General features: G+C 40.8%; 1 protein-coding gene across 2 annotated transcripts in view; it reads right to left on the reverse strand.

Moving 5' to 3' along the window:
• Positions 1–7,708, reverse strand: part of LOC127655355 (toll-like receptor 8) — an 8,187-nt gene extending 479 nt beyond the window's left edge. Inside the window, exons 1-3 of one of the 2 annotated variants that reach the window (XM_052143121.1) lie at positions 7,616–7,708; positions 494–3,617; positions 1–375 (exon numbers count right to left, since the gene is read on the reverse strand). The exon at positions 1–375 is cut by the window's left edge and continues 479 nt beyond it. In XM_052143121.1, coding sequence (XP_051999081.1) covers positions 531–3,617; positions 7,616–7,696 — 3,168 coding nt within the window. In that variant the 5' untranslated portion in view covers positions 7,697–7,708 and the 3' untranslated portion in view covers positions 1–375; positions 494–530. Of the gene's footprint in view, positions 3,618–7,615 lie in introns of both variants that reach the window. The other variant, XM_052143120.1, reaches the window with a different exon arrangement.
• Between the last annotated feature and the right edge of the window lie 10,525 nt (positions 7,709–18,233).

Below are 18,233 nucleotides of genomic sequence, written 5' to 3' on the forward strand. Positions count from 1 at the left end.
ACCTGGGAAGGATCTCATCCTGATGTGCCGTAGTGGAGTTCTCGCCGCTACCATCCACCCCAACGGAGCCGCCGCGCCCATCCGCGGGGGACAGAGGAACACGGCCGGCCGCGAGGGCAGGAGGGGCACCCAACCAACCGCCTGGAGCGGTTACCGCTGCCAGGGGCGGGGGAGACCCCTACCATCCACCAAAAAACGCAGCGGGGCATTCCGTCCACCAGGGGCTGGAGGACTGTCATGCTGGGGGCTCCCCGGCCTGAGAGAACGAGGGAGGAATGTGGCAGGGTGGAGGGCGGAGGACGGGGTCATGATTCCGCACACCCGGCCCCTAATCAGGCTAATTAGCCCTCAAGAGAGATAAAGGCCGACTGGAGACTGCAGTGCGAGAGAGAGAGAGAGATATTTACAGGCAGCTGTCCGACACCTTTGTGTGTTTGTCTTTTTGTTTAGTTCTACATTAAAATATTATTTATATTGTCAAGCCGGCTCTCACCTCCTCCTTTCCATTAACACCTTTACAATGATACTTTCTACTTAGTGGTGAAATATCTGCTGTAAAGATCACTGTACATCGCCTGGTTGTCCACTCGTATGGCATTCCGCAGCGATTGCCAGAACCAAGATTCAGCCGATGGCGAGTGAGGCCACTCAAGAATGCTGCGGCTGCACAGCTGTCTGCGCAGGCGCAAGAATTGCGAGTGCTGCAACACGGGCTCCAGAAGCAGCAGCACAATTACATCCTCATTATCTTCAAGTAACCGTTGGTGAGCCAGGAAGACCGCCAGCTTAAAGGAGCCACTGTTGACGTAGCCCTTCGTCAGTACGAAGACGGTCTTACGGCTGTGCTGGATGCTTTGATTCAGACTGTCCAAGACGGGAGAACCAGGGATCCAGTCCCGTTCCTCCAGGCAAATGGGTAGGAAGCCCTCACCTTGATCCTCCAGTTGCACTCGCAAGTGGTTGAGTACCCAATCCGACACTTGCGGATCCTTGGTGTCATACGTGACAAAGGCGTCGTAAACGCAACTGTTAGAGCTCAGGTATTGATACCCAGTGAATCTGGCTTTCAAATAGTAGAATATGTAGGAGACATCCCAGTAGAACATATGCATGGCGACAGCCACGATAGTGGTGCACAAAATAATCACAGTCGAGAAGAAGTAGGCCAGAAAAGCCAATTGGTCATCAATGCATTCTTTAATATCAAAGTCTATCACTGGTTTATCATGTCTCTCCTCAGGCATGTCGCATTTGACGGACGTCACCAGTTTTGGGATTTTCACATTGGTGTTGTAAATCCACAACACGAATTCCAGTAGGTCACACGTGCAGTGGAAGGGGTTTTCATTGAGCCAAAGCGTCTTCAGGTATCTCTCGTTCTCGGATGGAAATGTGGACTGGTTGATGGTTATCAGTCTGTTGTGACTGAGATCCAATGCTCCGAGATTCACCGCTCCATTTAGAAACCCAATGGAGAGCTCGGATATACTATTGTTTCGAAGATCGAGGAACTGCAATGAAGGAAGGTCTTTGGACAAACTGCTAGATATGGAAAGGATGTTATTGTTGCTTAAAATGAGCTCCCTGAGATCTTTAAAACGTCTCAACGATGTCCAGTTCACATTTGTGAGAGTATTGTGACTTAATCGAAGTTTCTGGATGGTTTCGGGCAGGTACGTATAAACACGAAGTGGGATTTTGTCAATTAGGTTGTAGGATATGTCCAGATAGGTCAAATTGGTGAGGTTCTGGAAAAGCTTGTCGTATGTTTTATCTTTTTCCCGCCATAACTTGCCAAGACTGTTGTACTGGAATTGCAGCTCTTGAAGAGACTGACTGGACATCGCTTTGGTGGTTAATGTGTTGATGCTATTGTAACTCATGTTCAAAACTTTCAAAGAGGGCAAATGTTTGAGGAAGTTCAAATTGTGTGTCACCCCTGATACAGTGAAATAATGGGGGTTGTAGCTCAGGTCCAGAACTTCCAGACTTTGCAACTCTGTGAAGGCGTAGTCATATGCCAGATCAATTTTGTTGAAGGACAAGTCCAGATATTTGAGTCCCGGAAGTAACGTGAATTCCGTTCCATTTGGGGCAGCGGCAAAGCCGTTTCCAGAGAGGTTGAGGCAAGATATGTTCCCGTATCCCTCAAACTGTTTAGGAGAAATGAAGAACAGATTATTTCGGCTCAGATCCAACACTCGTCCCATGGCATAGCACTCTGGTTTTACGAGATTTTTTGGAATCTCATAAGAATGCTCCATTTGATGGGGTTCTGACATCGAGGGCATTGCGAATGAAGATTTTAAATCTTCGCCTGAGTCTGTAATCACATGCTTGTCTACCGTCACCGGGTAAAGTCTGTTTTCGGAGAGATAGAGTAGTTTTAAATTTTGTAGTTTTTCAAATATGTTTGATTTTGCGTGGACGATGAAATTGATGCCTACATCCAACACCGACAGGTTTTGTAAGCCATACAGAGATCTGAAGGAATCTGCTCGGATTTCTTGAAACACCAAACCCTGAATGTGCAACGTCTTCAACGAGGTTAAGTTCGAGAAACTGGGTGATAGCTTCACAGTATCAGGATAACTCTGGAGATCGTAATTAAATGAGAGGTCGAGTTTCTTCAGAAGTGGTAGATTACTCAAGAAACCATGTTCAGCAACAGCCTTTGACAAGAAGTTGTAAGAAAGATAGAGCTCTTCGAGCTTTGAGATGCTTCGAAACCAGTCAGGAAGAATTTGAATGATTGAATTTCCTGCGAGGTTCAGTATCTGGAGTTCTCCAAGGTTAGCAAAAGCTTCTGGATGAATTACAATGGCATTTTTTTTACAAGAAACGCAGGGATATGGAGCATTGTAGCACCTCGGACAGTTTCCTTGGATATTTAGACTTATCAGATTGCTGAGTCCTTGGAAATCATGCTCTCCGATGTGTGCTATTCTGTTTGAAGCAAGTTCCAGTTTCTGCAAGGTGGCAGGTAGTCCTCGAGGGACATGAGTTAAGTTATTGTAAGACAAAGTGAGATGTTGCAAATTGGCTAGCATGGAAAAACTTCCATTTTCAATATAATAATCCCTCAAGCAAGGTTTCCAGTAGTAGCAGTTTTTTGAAAGGTAAAGACTTGTCAGATTTTTCACATGCAAGAAGGTTGTTGCGTTTAGCGAGATGATTTTGTTCTCCACCAGCTTTAGTTCACGCAAACTCTTTGGAAGTTCTTTTGGTACATAACTCAGGGCCATTCCACTGAGCAATAACGTTTGAAGCTTGGTCAAATTCGAAAATACCCCAACGGCAACAATAACCTCCCGATTCATGTTCATCCAGTTCAGATTTAGATCGGTCAGATTTTTGAGGTCCTTAAAATCTCCAAAGGTTAAATTATTGATCTTGTTCTCCGATAGGTTAATGCTGGTTGTATTTTTTGTGAAAAATGGCATCGCTCGGAGTCCAAGTCCATGGCAGTCAACCTCCCTCGTCTGCGTGGTTACATTTTCATGTACGTCACAGAGTTTAGCCTTCATGGTCCTCATGTCTTTTTGACACATAATAAGTGTGATCTTCAATGTCATAATCAGCAAACCGGCAAATGTAAACCAATACGACAAAGAAACCTGTTGAAATATAAAAAGCAGAGTGTAAATCGTTGAGATAAAAATACAATAAAAATAAAATAAAGATTGTCCAATTATTAACTAGGACTCCTAGAGCTTTAAAGGTACAATCGCCAAAATCGGCACAGACCTTTAGACTTAACTTGTTGATATGCAATTCCCTGCACGCGGTGGTGACGTCACTCTGCTTACATTTAATATGTAATTTACCATCTATAAATGTAATTAATGTTAACAAATGATACATCTCTTCAAAGGTCAAAGGGTTCAACATTGATATCCGATCTCTGTTTCACGATAGTAATCCTCCAGAAACAGTAATTGAGTTATTTGTGCGGGACATTATTATGAAAACACGATCGCCAGATGAATCCAGTTCAACACACTTGAGTCAATCGTCCATGACAAGCGTTCATTAAAAACATCCAATCACACTTTTTGTCCATAAAAGTGATAAATGTGAGAAATATTGATATATTCTCCATTGTTTACATGAGATCTCGCCTTCATCATCGTTCTTCATCAAACTGCAATCTGAGCAGCATTCATGTTGTAAAACTGTTTATGATCTGATATATTAGAGTCTCATAAACAAAACCAGCCCGTCTCCAAAGTCTGTTTTTAAAAATGTAGTGTAGTTTTATTCATAATAGTCGAGCAGTGCCGTCAGATTTAGTGTCGATCTTGAGAGGCGGAGCTTAATTTTACTCTGAACACTTCCAGAGATTTTACAGAGATTAAAGCTGCAGGAACTCATTTATTATTAAATCATCTTCAGATTAGAAACAAAACTTCTTTAGACTCGTGACTTTGGGAACATTGTATTTCTGGGTTGTTTTGGCACTTTTATTGTTGTTTTTTTAGATTATAAAAACATGTTCAGCACAAAATATTTCCATTACTATAAACTTCAGCTTCTCTAACTTTAATAAATAACAACAAATATTAATTCTGAAACTTGTGAAATATAGTCCAAAGTGTCTCTTTCTAAAGACACCACAACTGTGTCCAAACTCCAAAGAGTCCCGTAAATACAACCATTTCAGTTCAGGTATGTCATTTTCATGGTTTGTGCTCATAAAGGGGTGCGTATCAACTGGTTAAGTTTGCTATTCGGTTAGATTGGAATTACGGTTTCCTCAGAGCAGATCACAAAAAATCTGAATAATCCCATTGATTTACATTGACGAAATGTTTAAATGGGCAAAAACTATTGAAACTCCATATGTCCAAAAATTTAAATGTAAATGAATAAACAAGGTCAGCCTTAACATGGCTTTAGGTTACAATATAAAGGTTTTATCCGATCATCCATCCATCCATCATCCATCTTCCATCATCTATACATCCATCCATCCATCCATCCATCATCATCCTTCCATCCATCCATCCATCCATCCATCATCCATCCATCCATCCATCATCATCCATCCATCTATCCATCCATCCATGCATAACTGCCTTCAGGACATCAAACAGTGGCTTTCCCAGAATTTCCTTCATATGAATGAAGGAAAGACTGAGTACATTCTGTTCAATCCAGACTCATCCAATAGGTCCATCATCAGTCTTGGTCCATCTAACACCTCAGTTTGCACCCAATGCGCAACCTGGATGTTATCCATCATCAAGGTATGCAGTCCGATCAACAGATTAGTGCAGTTGTGAATGCCAGCTCTTACCAGTTAAGGCTCCTGAGTCAGGTCAAACCATTTCTGTCCAGCAGCTGATCCTTGAAAAGCCATTCATGCCTTCATCAGTTCGAGGATAGACTACTGCAATGCCCTCTACATTGGATTGAATCAATCACTTCTCAGTAGGCTTCAACTGGTACAAATCGCGCAGCACGTCTCCTCTGCAATGCCACCAAGCGCACATATCACCCCGATCCTCCGCTCGCTCCACTGGCTCCCGGTGCGGTTTAGGGTGGAGTATAAGGTCCTGCTGTTCGTGTTCAAGGCCATCAATGGTTTGGCCCCGGCCTATCTCACAGAATTACTAACGGTCCACCAACCAGCCAGAACCTTGCGCTCCTCTGAACACACCTCTCTGGTGATTCCAAAGTCTAAATATAAAAAGTTTGGGAGGTCGGTCATTTGCCGTCCAGGGCCCAAAACTGTGGAACGCACTCAACCACACTTACGAAGTAACACCATGTTGAGTGTTTTTAAATCGCAGTTGACAACACATCTATTTAGACAAGCTTTTAACACGTAGCCTCCGACTTGACTCGATTGCTATTTTTATGTACACTTATGTTTTTTATATACTGTTGTCTATTGATGTTTTTACTGGAAAGCGCCTTGTGCACCTTTTGGCTGTTGTAAGGCACTCTACAAATAAAATTTGATTGATTGATTGATTGATCCATCCATCAGCCATCTTCCATCATCTATACATCCATCCATCCATCCATCATCATCCTTCCATCAATCCATCCATCCATCCATCCATCCATCCATCATCCATCCATTCCATCAATCCATCCATCCATCCATCCATCCATCATCATCCTTCCATCAATCCATCTATCCATCCATCCATCCATCATCCATCTTCCATCATCTATAGATCCATCCATCCATCATCATCCATCCATCATCATCCTTCCATCAATCCATCCATCCATCCATCCATCCATCATCATCCATCCATCATCATCCTTCCATCAATCCATCCATCCAGCCATCCATCCATCATCCATCTTCCATCATCTATACATCCATCCATCCATCCATCATCCATCTTCCATCATCTATACATCCATCCATCCATCCATCATCATCCATCCATCTATCCATCCATCATCCATCATCTATACATCCATCTATCATCCATCCATCCATCTATTCATCATCCATCTTCCAGCATCCATCCATCCATCCATCCATCCATCCATCATCCATACATCCATCCATCATCCATCCATCATCCATACATCCATCCATCATCCATCCATAATCCATCCATCATCCATCCATCTATCCATCCAGCCATCATCCATCCATCATCCACCCATCCATCATCCATCCATCCAGTCCATCATCCATCCATCTATCCATCCATCCATCATCCATCCATCCATCCATCCATCATCCATCCATCCATCATCCATCCATCCAGCCATCATCCATCCATCCATCCATCATCCATCAATCCATCCATACATCCATCCATCCATCATCCATCAATCCATCCATCCATCATCCATCCATCCATCCATCCATCATCCATCCATCCAGCCATCATCCATCCATCATCCATCCATCCATCAATCCATCCATACATCCATCCATCCATCATCCATCCATCCATCCATCCATCATCCATCAATCCATCCATACATTCATCCATCCATCATCCATCCATCTTTTAGCAACTTTCAGACAAGGCTTTATCAAGCCAACATCAAAGTTTGTCTTGACAAATCTGACTGATATCATGTTACCGATATTCACACTTTTCTTCTTAATCAGTTCTCAGTTGCATATAATCAGGTTCACCAACAATTTTTTTTTAAATGGCTATAATGAAAATATTTATAACGAATACTCTGGTCCTATTACTGTAGTCTGATGTACATTGTGTCAAAAAATCCCAAATGAACAACTTAAAATCGATTCTGTATATCTGTTATCGGTTATTTAAACGTTAAAGTCATCTGTATCATATCGTTGATCTCTAAAGGTAATACAGTACATTGTTGATGTGTAGCAAACAGAGCTTTCAGTTTAGAGAACTGCCTTTTAAAATGAATAATCATATAAAGACTAATCCACACTTTTATAGAAACAAAAACGCAACGAGTGCTACTTGGGTATACAGTTGCACATCTTTATTTAAGAGGCTAAAAGTCACAAACCCACTGAGATAACGTGCTATCTACACATCAGATCTCCTTAAAACAACCACACAAATGACAACATCCTATTATACCTACAATAAAGTCTTCAAACCTGAATATTTGCTCATTAATTCAGTAAATAACACTTCCTTACCATGGTAGCAATGTCTATTTTAAGTCCTGGTGTGAGATTTACAGCGCTTAGACACAGAATAAGCAGCGCGTGGTGATGCATTTACAGTTGTATGTGTGAAAGGGGAAGTTTTGCTATAACTGCCAGGGTCTGTTTTGACACTTTTTTTATTCCAAAAGTGATGCCACCTGGCAGTGCACAGACTCGTTTACATTTTTCATTTTCTGTTTAATGCCCACAATAAATTGGTTTGATTCATTGTTTTCCAGTCCTATATATTATTGGTTTGTGGTGGATTAGTGCAGTGACCACAAAGGCGAAAGCTAGTTTGTTGGTTGTCAGTGCAAGAGAGGAAGTGCTTCCTACATCGTGCATTTTCCTCATACACATAGATCACGTAAGTCACATGCACTTTTAAATACGTTACTGGCTCTAATTTAGAAATCAAAACAGGAAAAGCCCCTTTTTGAAGAGCCCTGGTCATCAGATTTCCAGCAACTCCTGCGTCTTTTGTGTTAAAAATGTTAAACATTTATATATATATATATCCTCTGCCATTACATTCCCTTGCTTCTGTATATAACAGATTTGGGTAACATTTTAGAATACTGTATCTTACTTAATGCATAACTAATAAGGAATTACTGCAGAACTAATAGGTAATTCTTCATTAACACTTAAGTCACGACTATTAACTACTAAGGAAGATGTGTTAACTAATCAGTATGTGATAGCATTTTATAGTTGTGTTAAGTAAGAATTAGTTAATCAATAACTATTGAATTCAGTCATGCCTCCTGATGAACTACTTTTAATGATCTACTAATTCAGCATCAGGAGAAATAACTATTGAATAACTACTAATGAACAGTCGATTAATTACAATTACATCATAACAATTAGCCATTACAATATTCAGGTTGTGGCCCTTTCTTCTTCCATAGTAATTATAACATTAGAAATAAGGAAGAAGAAAGGGCCACAACCTGAATATTGTAATGGCTAATTAGTATATTTGTATATTGTATATATATATATATATATATATATATATATATATATATATATATATATATATATATATATATATATATATATATATGTATATATGCACTGGAATCCTCTGTCACCAAGACAAATTCTTTGTATATATAGGAAAAAATGAAAGAGACCACTGCAAAATGATCAGTTTCTCTGGATTTACTATTTATATGTATGTGTTTGAGTAAAACTAACATTTCTGTATGATTCTATAAAGTACTGTCAACATTACTACCAAATTCCAAATAAAAAATATTGTCATTTATTTGCAGAATAACTGGTCAAAATTACAAAAAAGATGGCGTGTTTTCAGACCTCCAATAATGCAAAGAAAACAAGTTCATATTCATTATTAATCAACACAATACTAATGTTTTAAATTAGAGTTCAGAAATCAATATTTGCCGGCATAATCCTGATTTTCAATCACAGATTTCATGGGTCTTGGCATGCTCTCTGCCAGTCTTTCACATTGCTGTTGGGTGACTTTATGCCACTCCTGGTGCAAATATTCAAGCATCTCGGCTTTGTTTAATGGCATGTGGGCATCCATGTTCCTCTTGATCACATTCCAGATGTTTTCAATGGGATTCAGGTCTGGAGATTGGGCTGACCATGACAGGGTCTTGATCCAGTGGTCATCCATCCACACATTGATTGACCTGTCTGTGTGGCATGGAGCATTGTCCTGCTGGAAAAAACAATCCTCAGAGTTGGGGAACATCGTCAGAGCAGAAGGAAGCATGTTTCCTTCCTGGATAACCTTGTACGTGGCTTGATTCAATCTGCTAGATTCCATCCTTGCTGTGGCACCCCCAGATCATCACCGATCCTCCACCTGGTCATCCAATGGTTAGACGGAGACCCAGAGATACCTTCAAGCCACAGTGTCTCGCACCCACTGTGAACTTTGGTGGCGGATCGGTGATAATCTGGAGGTGCTTCAACACTTCTTTCCAAAACCCAAAGATACCAAATGAGCTTAATTGAGACCAACATCGTGCAGAAACGGATGTAAAAGCAACAGCAGCAAAATAGCGCCCTCAACTGACTACTGTTATGTACAACATGGCATAAAAATGGCATTAAGCCTCAATAATTCGATGCAACTACAATACTATAAGAACCTGCAAAATGATTGACATGTCGAAAGTGGCAGAAACCGCGGCCTGTGGACACATTTTAGACACATGTTTATAAAGTCTAGAGCTGTCACAGAGACAAGTGAGATATCTCGAGATTATTTCAGTAATATCTTTCAGGGAGCAATGCAATTTGTTGCAAAAATAGAGCTGATGGAAATTATGTTGTTTTACCCATTTACTAAAAGTGATGTGGAACTGTACTATCGTCAACAACTTCATCTGCGCAGTTCTAAAATGATCAGAAGAAATACATTTTGTAGTGCTGCTTGCTGCCCAAAAGGTGCTCTTTGATTGGGTTTCAATCATAGCAATTCAGGGAAATAGTCCAAGGCACTTCTTCTGGTAGAAAATGGTCTTTATCGTCAATTGGCTAGTCACATAGGACATTATAAATGGTTAAAAAAACAGTGACTGCACACTGATGCATTTCTCAAACACCCTTCCTGTGTGTCAGGCACAAAATATTAAAGGGGAAACGCCTTTTTAAATACCACAGCCTTACAAATAAAATTTGTAATTTTATATACTGTTGCATGCAAGTTTATATATATATAAAAAACAACAACACACATCAACAACTGTATTCATGTATAAACCCCATATTCATGCATGTCAGCACATACAGACTGTGTATAGAGGGCCAACAACATAACATAATCCTAATACATCATTGTCCTACACTCAAAATGCTCTGTAACGATTTGGATACTATTTAAGGGGAGAGAAATATTCTTACAGGAAAGTCAAATCTAGTTTGGGAAAGTGGTGGCTTTTAAATGAAAATTCAGTGTACAGATGCGTAATGCATTGCCATAGGGTAATCTTTATGTTCTATATGGATTGCATTTTTATGATCCTACAGTCTATCTTGCAATCTATGCTCAGTTCGGCCCACATATAAACAATGACAGGGGCATTCAAGCCTGTAAACAACACGTGTGCTCTTACAATTGATGAATGATCTAATGGAAAAAGCTTTGTTAGTAAAGACATCCACAAAAGACTGTCTGAGTAACATTCTCACAGTGGATACAATGTCCACATTTAAACGTCCCATGTATTTGTCCAATCATGCAGTGTTTGTAATTGCAGGTAAAGAACTTCTCAAGTCTGTCTTTAATACCTGTCTTTTTATGGCTCATAATTGGAAGCTCCTGGAACAATTCAGGTAGGTTTGGGTCACTTTGTATGATTCCTCAATTCTTGTGGATTATCCGTTTAATATGTTGTGAGGTAGTGCTATATTCAGTAACAAAGTACAGGCGAGTAGAAGATTTTCTCCTGGGTTTCTTTTTAAGTTTTCCATGCTTGTTCAATGAACATAAACAATGAATGAACATGCACCTGTGGAACGGTCGTTAAGATGCTAACAGCTTACAGACGGCAATTAAGGTCAAAGTTATAAAAACTTAGTACACTAAAGAGGCCTTTCTACTGACTTTGAAAAACACCAAAAGAAAGATGCCCAGGGTCCTGCTCATCTGTGTGAACGTGTCTTAGGCATGCTGCATGGAGGCATGAGGACTGCAGATGTGGCCAGGGCAATAAGTTGCAATGTTTGTACTGTGAGACGCCTAAGACAACGCTACAGGGAGACAGGAAGGACAGCTGATCATCCCCGCAGTGGCAGACCATGTGTATCAACACCTGCACAGGATCGGTACATGTGAATATCAGACCTGCAGGACAGGTACAACTGCCCGAGTTACACCAGGAACGCACATTCCCTCCATCAGTGCTCAGACTGTCCGCACTAGGCTGAGAGAGGCTGGACGGAGGGCTTGTAGGCCTGTTGTAAGGCAGGTCCTTACCAGACATCACCGGCAACAACGTCACCTATGGCCACAAACCCACCATCGCTGGACCAGACAGGACTGGCAAAAAGTGCTCTTCACTGACGAGTCGTGGTTTTGTCTCACCAGGGGTGATGATCGAAGGAATGAGTGTTACACAGAGGCCTGTACTCTGGAGCGGGATCGATTTGGAGGTGGAGGGTCCATCTTGGTCTGGGGCAGTGTGTCACAGCATCATCAGACTGAGCTTGTTGTCACTGCAGGCAATCGCAACACTGTGTGTTACTGGGAAGACATCCTCCTCCCTCATGTGGTACTCTTTCTGCAGCTCATCCTGGCATCACCCTCCAGCATGGCAATGCCACCAGCCATACTGCTCATTCTGTGTGTGACTTCCTGCAAGACAGGAATGTCAGTGTTCTGCCATGGCCAGTGAACAGCCCAGATCTCAATCCCATTGAGCATGTCTGGGACCTGTTGGATCAGAGGGTGAGGGCTAGGGCCATTCCCCAAAAAATATCCGGGAATTTGCAAGTGCCTTGGTAGAAGAGTGGGGGAACATCTCACAGCAAGAACTGGCAAATCTGGTTTAGTCCATGAGGAGGAGATGCACTGAAGTACTTAATTTCTTTTGATTTCCAACCATTTCTAGACATTTCTGTTAGTCACGTGTCTGTGAAACTTGTTCAGTTTATGTCTTAGTTGTTGAATCTTTTATGTTCATACAAATATTTACACATGTTAAGATTGCTGAAAATAAAAGCAGTTGAAAGTGAGAAGATGTTTCCTTTTTTGCTGAGTATATATTCAAGGCACAATTTAATACTGATGTCTGTAGAATTAAAAAAAATTTTTCATTCGGTATCACTTCCTCAAAAATCATGCATGTCATCAATATATCTAGTCCACCACTAGTCCTTATTATGGAAAGGATTAGCAACAGCATTGAAGACAAACTCCTCCCAAACGCCCAAAAACAGATTGTGTAACTAGGGGCATAACAGATTGTGTAACAAGCTCCCATGGCAGTGCCCTCGATTCCGTAAGTGTTAGAATTAAGTCTGTGAGAGGACTCTCTTCTATTGGCCTTGATCTCGATTAGTGTCTCAATGCTTTAAGACCTTCATCATGGTTAATATTGGTATACAATGCCTCCACACCAATTACTACAAAGTAAGATGACGAAATAATAGTTCCTAATTGTTTGACATTTTTAATGACATCCGCTGTGTCTTGAATAAATGCTGGAAGATCCCAAAGGTTTAATGAAGAAGTCGATGTGTTGTGTAGATGGGTTCAAAAGGCTTCCATTATTGGAGATAGTAGGACGTCCAGGAGGCTTGTTCAAGTTTTTATGAATATATGCAGATTTGTTACAAACAAGAATCTTAATTAATTGTCTGTAATCCACATATTTTACATGCAAAGAGAGTTCACCCAGAACACATTAAAGACAATATAACTCATGACGCGTATATGATCAAGATCAGGTCTTTGAACTTCTTGCCACAGGTATAACAGATCGCTTTAGGAACACAGGATGCCAGAAAAAATTGGTGGATTTGGCTTTAAATAAAGTGACGTACTTCTCACAAAACGATCTACTTAAAGAGAAACCCAGGAGAAAATCTTCTACTCGCTCGTACTTTGTTCCTGAATATAGCACTGCCTCACAACATATTAAACAGATAATCCACAAGAACTGAGGAATTATAAAGTGATCCAAACCTACGTGAATTGTACCAGGAGCTTCCAGCGGGGGAGGGGGGGGGGGGTCTTTTTCTGCATAACGCGGCAGCTCATTTTAGTTTGCTGCGGCCAACAGACCGACCCTCTTGGTTCTCCCGATGGCCAGTCCACCTCTGACCAGCCCCAAAGTGCGTCAGCCCACCGGGAAAATGCCCGGTATGCCAAAAAGTGTGTTTGTTAGAGAGTTACTGTGAAGCCGAAGCAATTCTTGGAGTTCTCGTGTATCTGAAGTGGGGCATTATTTGGGCATGAATTGCATGTGAACAGGCATTTTTCCGGTGGGCCGACTCACTTTTGGGCCGATCAGGGGCGGACTGGCCATCGGGAGAACCGAGTGGGCCGGGCGCGCTAAGATAATATGCATAACGGGCCACAAAACGGTGCCGCGATATGCAGAAAAGGACAGTGACCCCCCACGCTCAACAGCTTTTGGCTAACTTTTCGGCCAGTTCCAGGCCAATTTCTCTTCCCAGTCCAGCCCTGTATGGGAAAAGCGCGTTATAGCAGCGTGGGCAATTCCCAATCAGATCTAATATCTCTAGCTCCAAGTTCTCTAAATCCTTCTCCGTTATCACCTGAATATTGTTGTTGTACAGGCTGGATGGTAGCTTGTGTGGAACGTGGAACAAATTGTTAGACTTCAGAGAGAGCAAAGTCATTTTGTCAAGCAGCAAAAACGCATCCTCTTCAACGTAATATGATGTGTTGCAGGGATTCGTGAAGTAGCAATTTTGGCCATGGTGCAGCATCTCTATATTCCTCAGTTCTGTCAGGTCCTCTTTAAGAACTGAAAAAATACTATTGACCTCTAGGCTTAAGAGCACTAGGTTAAAAGGAAGACCCTTTGGTATGCCAGAAAGCTGGTCACCATCCAGGTAAAGGGACTTCAGTTTCTTTAGCTTACAGCTGCTGTTGTCAGTCGTCAAACTTTGTGTGCAGACGTGGTCTTTGGGACCAACCTTGATCGGTACGCAGTTGCATCGCAGGTCAATTTCAGTGATGTTGTCCAGGTTGTGAAACGAGCTGTTCATGATGTGTGGTATGTGGTTGATAGTTAGCATCAGGTTAGTGGTATTCATGGGAATTCCCAATCGGATTTCGGTTAGGCCTCGCTCAGTGCAGTTGACGCTAACCTCGCTCCCGTTACTAGCCAGAGATAAATCATTCTGGTGAGCAGAATGTGAGAACAACCATAAAAATGTTTTCCATCATCTGAAAGAAAGCAATAATTATTACCCCACTAGAGGCCTGCAGTCGGTTAAGGAACGTTGCCTTGTTGTACCAACACAAATGGCACTTTTCCGCTGCACGTTACGGATCATCTCGACTCGCTTTACTTTTCTGAGCTTGCATTTCCACTGCAGTTTAGTGCCACATCAACGTGGGCGGGATTATAGGCTGATCGTCATAGTTTCGCCGCCTCTACTGCCGTGACATCATCTTAAATGCGACACAAATATTACAGACCATAAACAATAACAGGACCGCTAGCTGTTAGCTGTTAGCTCATTGTGCTGCATGAAGCAGTTGTTCATGGTGATTTTACACAAGTGTAACAGTTAAATTGGGCTGGTTCTTTCAGAAGCTTTCCCATAGCTGCTCAACTAAATAAAGTGAAGCTTTCAAGCAGAGTATAGAGTTAACGTAACAAAATGTCCCATCCCCCATCATGAACACCAACAACGCCGTGACCGAGTCCAGGGCACTCTCCGTCCCATTGCTCGCCAATCCAGATAGCGTCCATTTGGTCGAACCACTTCCACTTTTACGTTTTTTTACTTTTCCCTTCACTGTTGGTAGGTCCGGCGGTAGCCGTGTACGTCCAACAGCTGAGACACTTCCTGAGAGAGTTTATCGTTTCGCTCATCGCTACTGAGTGGACCGTCTGCACATCGTATATAGACCACGGCGTGGTTTTGCGCACAGTCATTTCTTTTCTCACAATTCGAAAGTCGCGTGAACGAATGATACTGCTATCGCTGTTGCTAACTGTAAAACTAGCGGGTTAATGTCCCGTGTCGCAAATCCAGTGACGATTCTCTCTGACCAATCAGTGATCAGCAGGGTTGACGTCACATTTAGTATCGGCTCGGCTTTCTTGGAACCTCGACCGAGGTGATACTTTAAAAAGTATCAGGTACTATCCACAATGGAAAACCCCCAAAAGGCGAGCAGAGTCGAGTCGAGTTGTACCGTGCAGTGGAAAAGCCCCATAAGAGGCACCAAACACTTTCCCTGACGTTCGGCATCATCAAACCACATTGGTGGAAAAAAATCAAACTACGAATGCAATAGAGAGCCCTGACCTTTGCCATTTGTAAATGAATTAAATATGATGTACTTACCATCTTTATCAGAGCAAAAATTATTTTCGCCCTTCGTGACTCGTTGCACAGGAAACATGTTCAGATCCCTGTATTGGCTGCTTTCCCAGTCTTACACCCCCAATTACTTCCAGCACGGGTGTTACTGACCATTGTAATATACATATACATATACATATACATATACATATACATATATATATATATATATACATAAACAACAAACAAAAGTGAGAGTGAATATATTTCAACAATTTAAGATCCTCTTTATCTTACAAACAAGATATTTAGGTACTCCTTGTATCTGTCCAAACCTTTTCCCTTGTGATTCTGCACAGCAATTGTATTACCCAACTACTATCAGCAGTTACCCAGAACATGTATGATTTATAAATGTATGAATTAAAACTGTCTTTAAAAATAGCATAAAGAGGAACAACTGCACTTTCACCCTTATTCATATTTTAGTGCTAGAGATAAAACAACATCTGAGAGGTTTTCTCAAGCTCTACTGAAGTTTCTTCATAAATGAAAGCAAAACCACAACGAAGAGAAGCACGACAGTCACGAAACCATCAACATTTCTGTCTAGCACTACAGTTCTTGAGCTCCAAAGGAGGAAGCAACAAAAGGAAAATATTTCACACACCACCATTCAGATTTTTCATAAATGACTTCAATAATGACAGGATCCACAATGACATGATTCTTTTACCTATTTAAATGAAATAAAGACACTGTAAAAAAATCACTGTAACCAATCTGAAATATTTAATGACCATTTAAATAATGCAAAATACGTTTATTATTAAGTCAACATGAAATCAAAATTCAGTCTATGTGCTTTCTTAATGCATTGTGTTTATTTTAAATAAAACAAAGTTTGTCTTTGTAATCTTTCATCAAAATATAATAACTTGCTTTGATTTTGGGTTGAACATCCTTTTAGAGATCCAATCTATGTCCAATGGATATAATTCAACTGCCCTACAAGTGTTTAGTTATATACCGGTATATATACGAAACATGTCAGATTATGCAAGTAAAATGGGTTTCGAACTGCATTTCATGTTGACTTTATGTATTCATGTGAATGTCAGTGCATTAAGAACACAATAACAAATGAATAGAAATGGTATACAGTAGGAAGTGAACTTTATACGCGGTTTATAGATTGTATAGTGGCTTTTTCGTGTCTTTTTCAATGTGGAACTCACAATAAATGTGAAATAAATACATGGAACAAACATGGGATGCATCTACTGTATAAGGTAGTGTCGTATTTATATACAGAATACATATGTACTGTAAATGTTCTTTTAAAAATTCTATGCATTGTAGAATTCATTTTACATATTACACAACATATACACAAGCCATATGTGACCCCAATGAATTGCAATGGCCAGATTCCCTCGAATGCCTAGACCTTCATGACAAACGCAGGTGTGTTAAGCTATGGCTATACTGTGGCAAAAAATATGGCCATTGCTACCACCAAATAACAGCATAATCAACTGCCAATGTGATCATCAAAATAACTTCCCAAAGCCTTCCAGCGAGTAAATAAAGTGACTTTCTGATTCCCCTAAACTCCACATCATGCATGTAGAGCTACCGCTGCCGTGACTTCACCCCAAACAGCACTCTGAAAAGTCCTTTTGCTTTAAATACATGCAGTCTTGAGAAATTAGACAGAAAATGTGGCTAAAACAGATTAAGTGACTGCTGTGACGATTTCGCAGAGAAATCTGTTTCGTGTGCGCGTGATTCAAAACAATATGGACATAGGCACGTCTTGTTCCAACGGTGACAAAGTCATGGAGTCATCGTACTGGAGACTGAAACATGTTTGTAAGTGAATCTGTCATTCACTTACGCCCTTTAGAAGTTTAAAGTCAACATGAAATCAAAGTTGACCCTATTTATTTTTCGACATAGTCATCGATGCACATTAATGTCAAGCCAACATACTGATATTTTACAGATATGGTTTTGAGTTATCCAAAATTCCCCAAACAAAGACCGAAATTATAAATTGTAGCTGCTCCTTGAGCTTTCAAGCTACATCCACCAAACTTGGTACAGACCTTCAGACTGATCAGATTTAATGTGCTCTGTCTTTTCTACCTGATCAGACTTTGAAAATTCCAAAAATACTGTAGACTTGTATTGACGGAATGTTCAAATGGACCAAGACTGTCACGGAATGTTCGGAAACTGCAACTGTCAAAACTCGTGTACTCAGACTTTTAAATCCATTTCAAATGTTCAGACATCAAAGTGTGTCTTGACAAATCTATTTGACTTTGTCATCTTTTATCAAGATGCAATAACGTGCTCAACCTCTGAAATGACTTTCCATTTCAGCTGACATCGGAATCTCCTCCCCTCCAAACGCCAATCTGAAAAACAAAACCCACTAACACCAACACCACAAATAAATCATCGTTTTCAAGTAAAAATATTTAAATATTCATAAAACAGGATAAATTCACTTGAAAACATTTAGTCGTTTTCAGCAAAAATGTAACAAAAAATTGAATGGGATTTATGCTTATTACAAGAAAAAAAGATTTTCCAATGG

This window comes from Xyrauchen texanus, chromosome 14 (genome assembly GCF_025860055.1).
Source record: "Xyrauchen texanus isolate HMW12.3.18 chromosome 14, RBS_HiC_50CHRs, whole genome shotgun sequence".
Lineage (NCBI taxonomy): Eukaryota > Metazoa > Chordata > Actinopteri > Cypriniformes > Catostomidae > Xyrauchen > Xyrauchen texanus.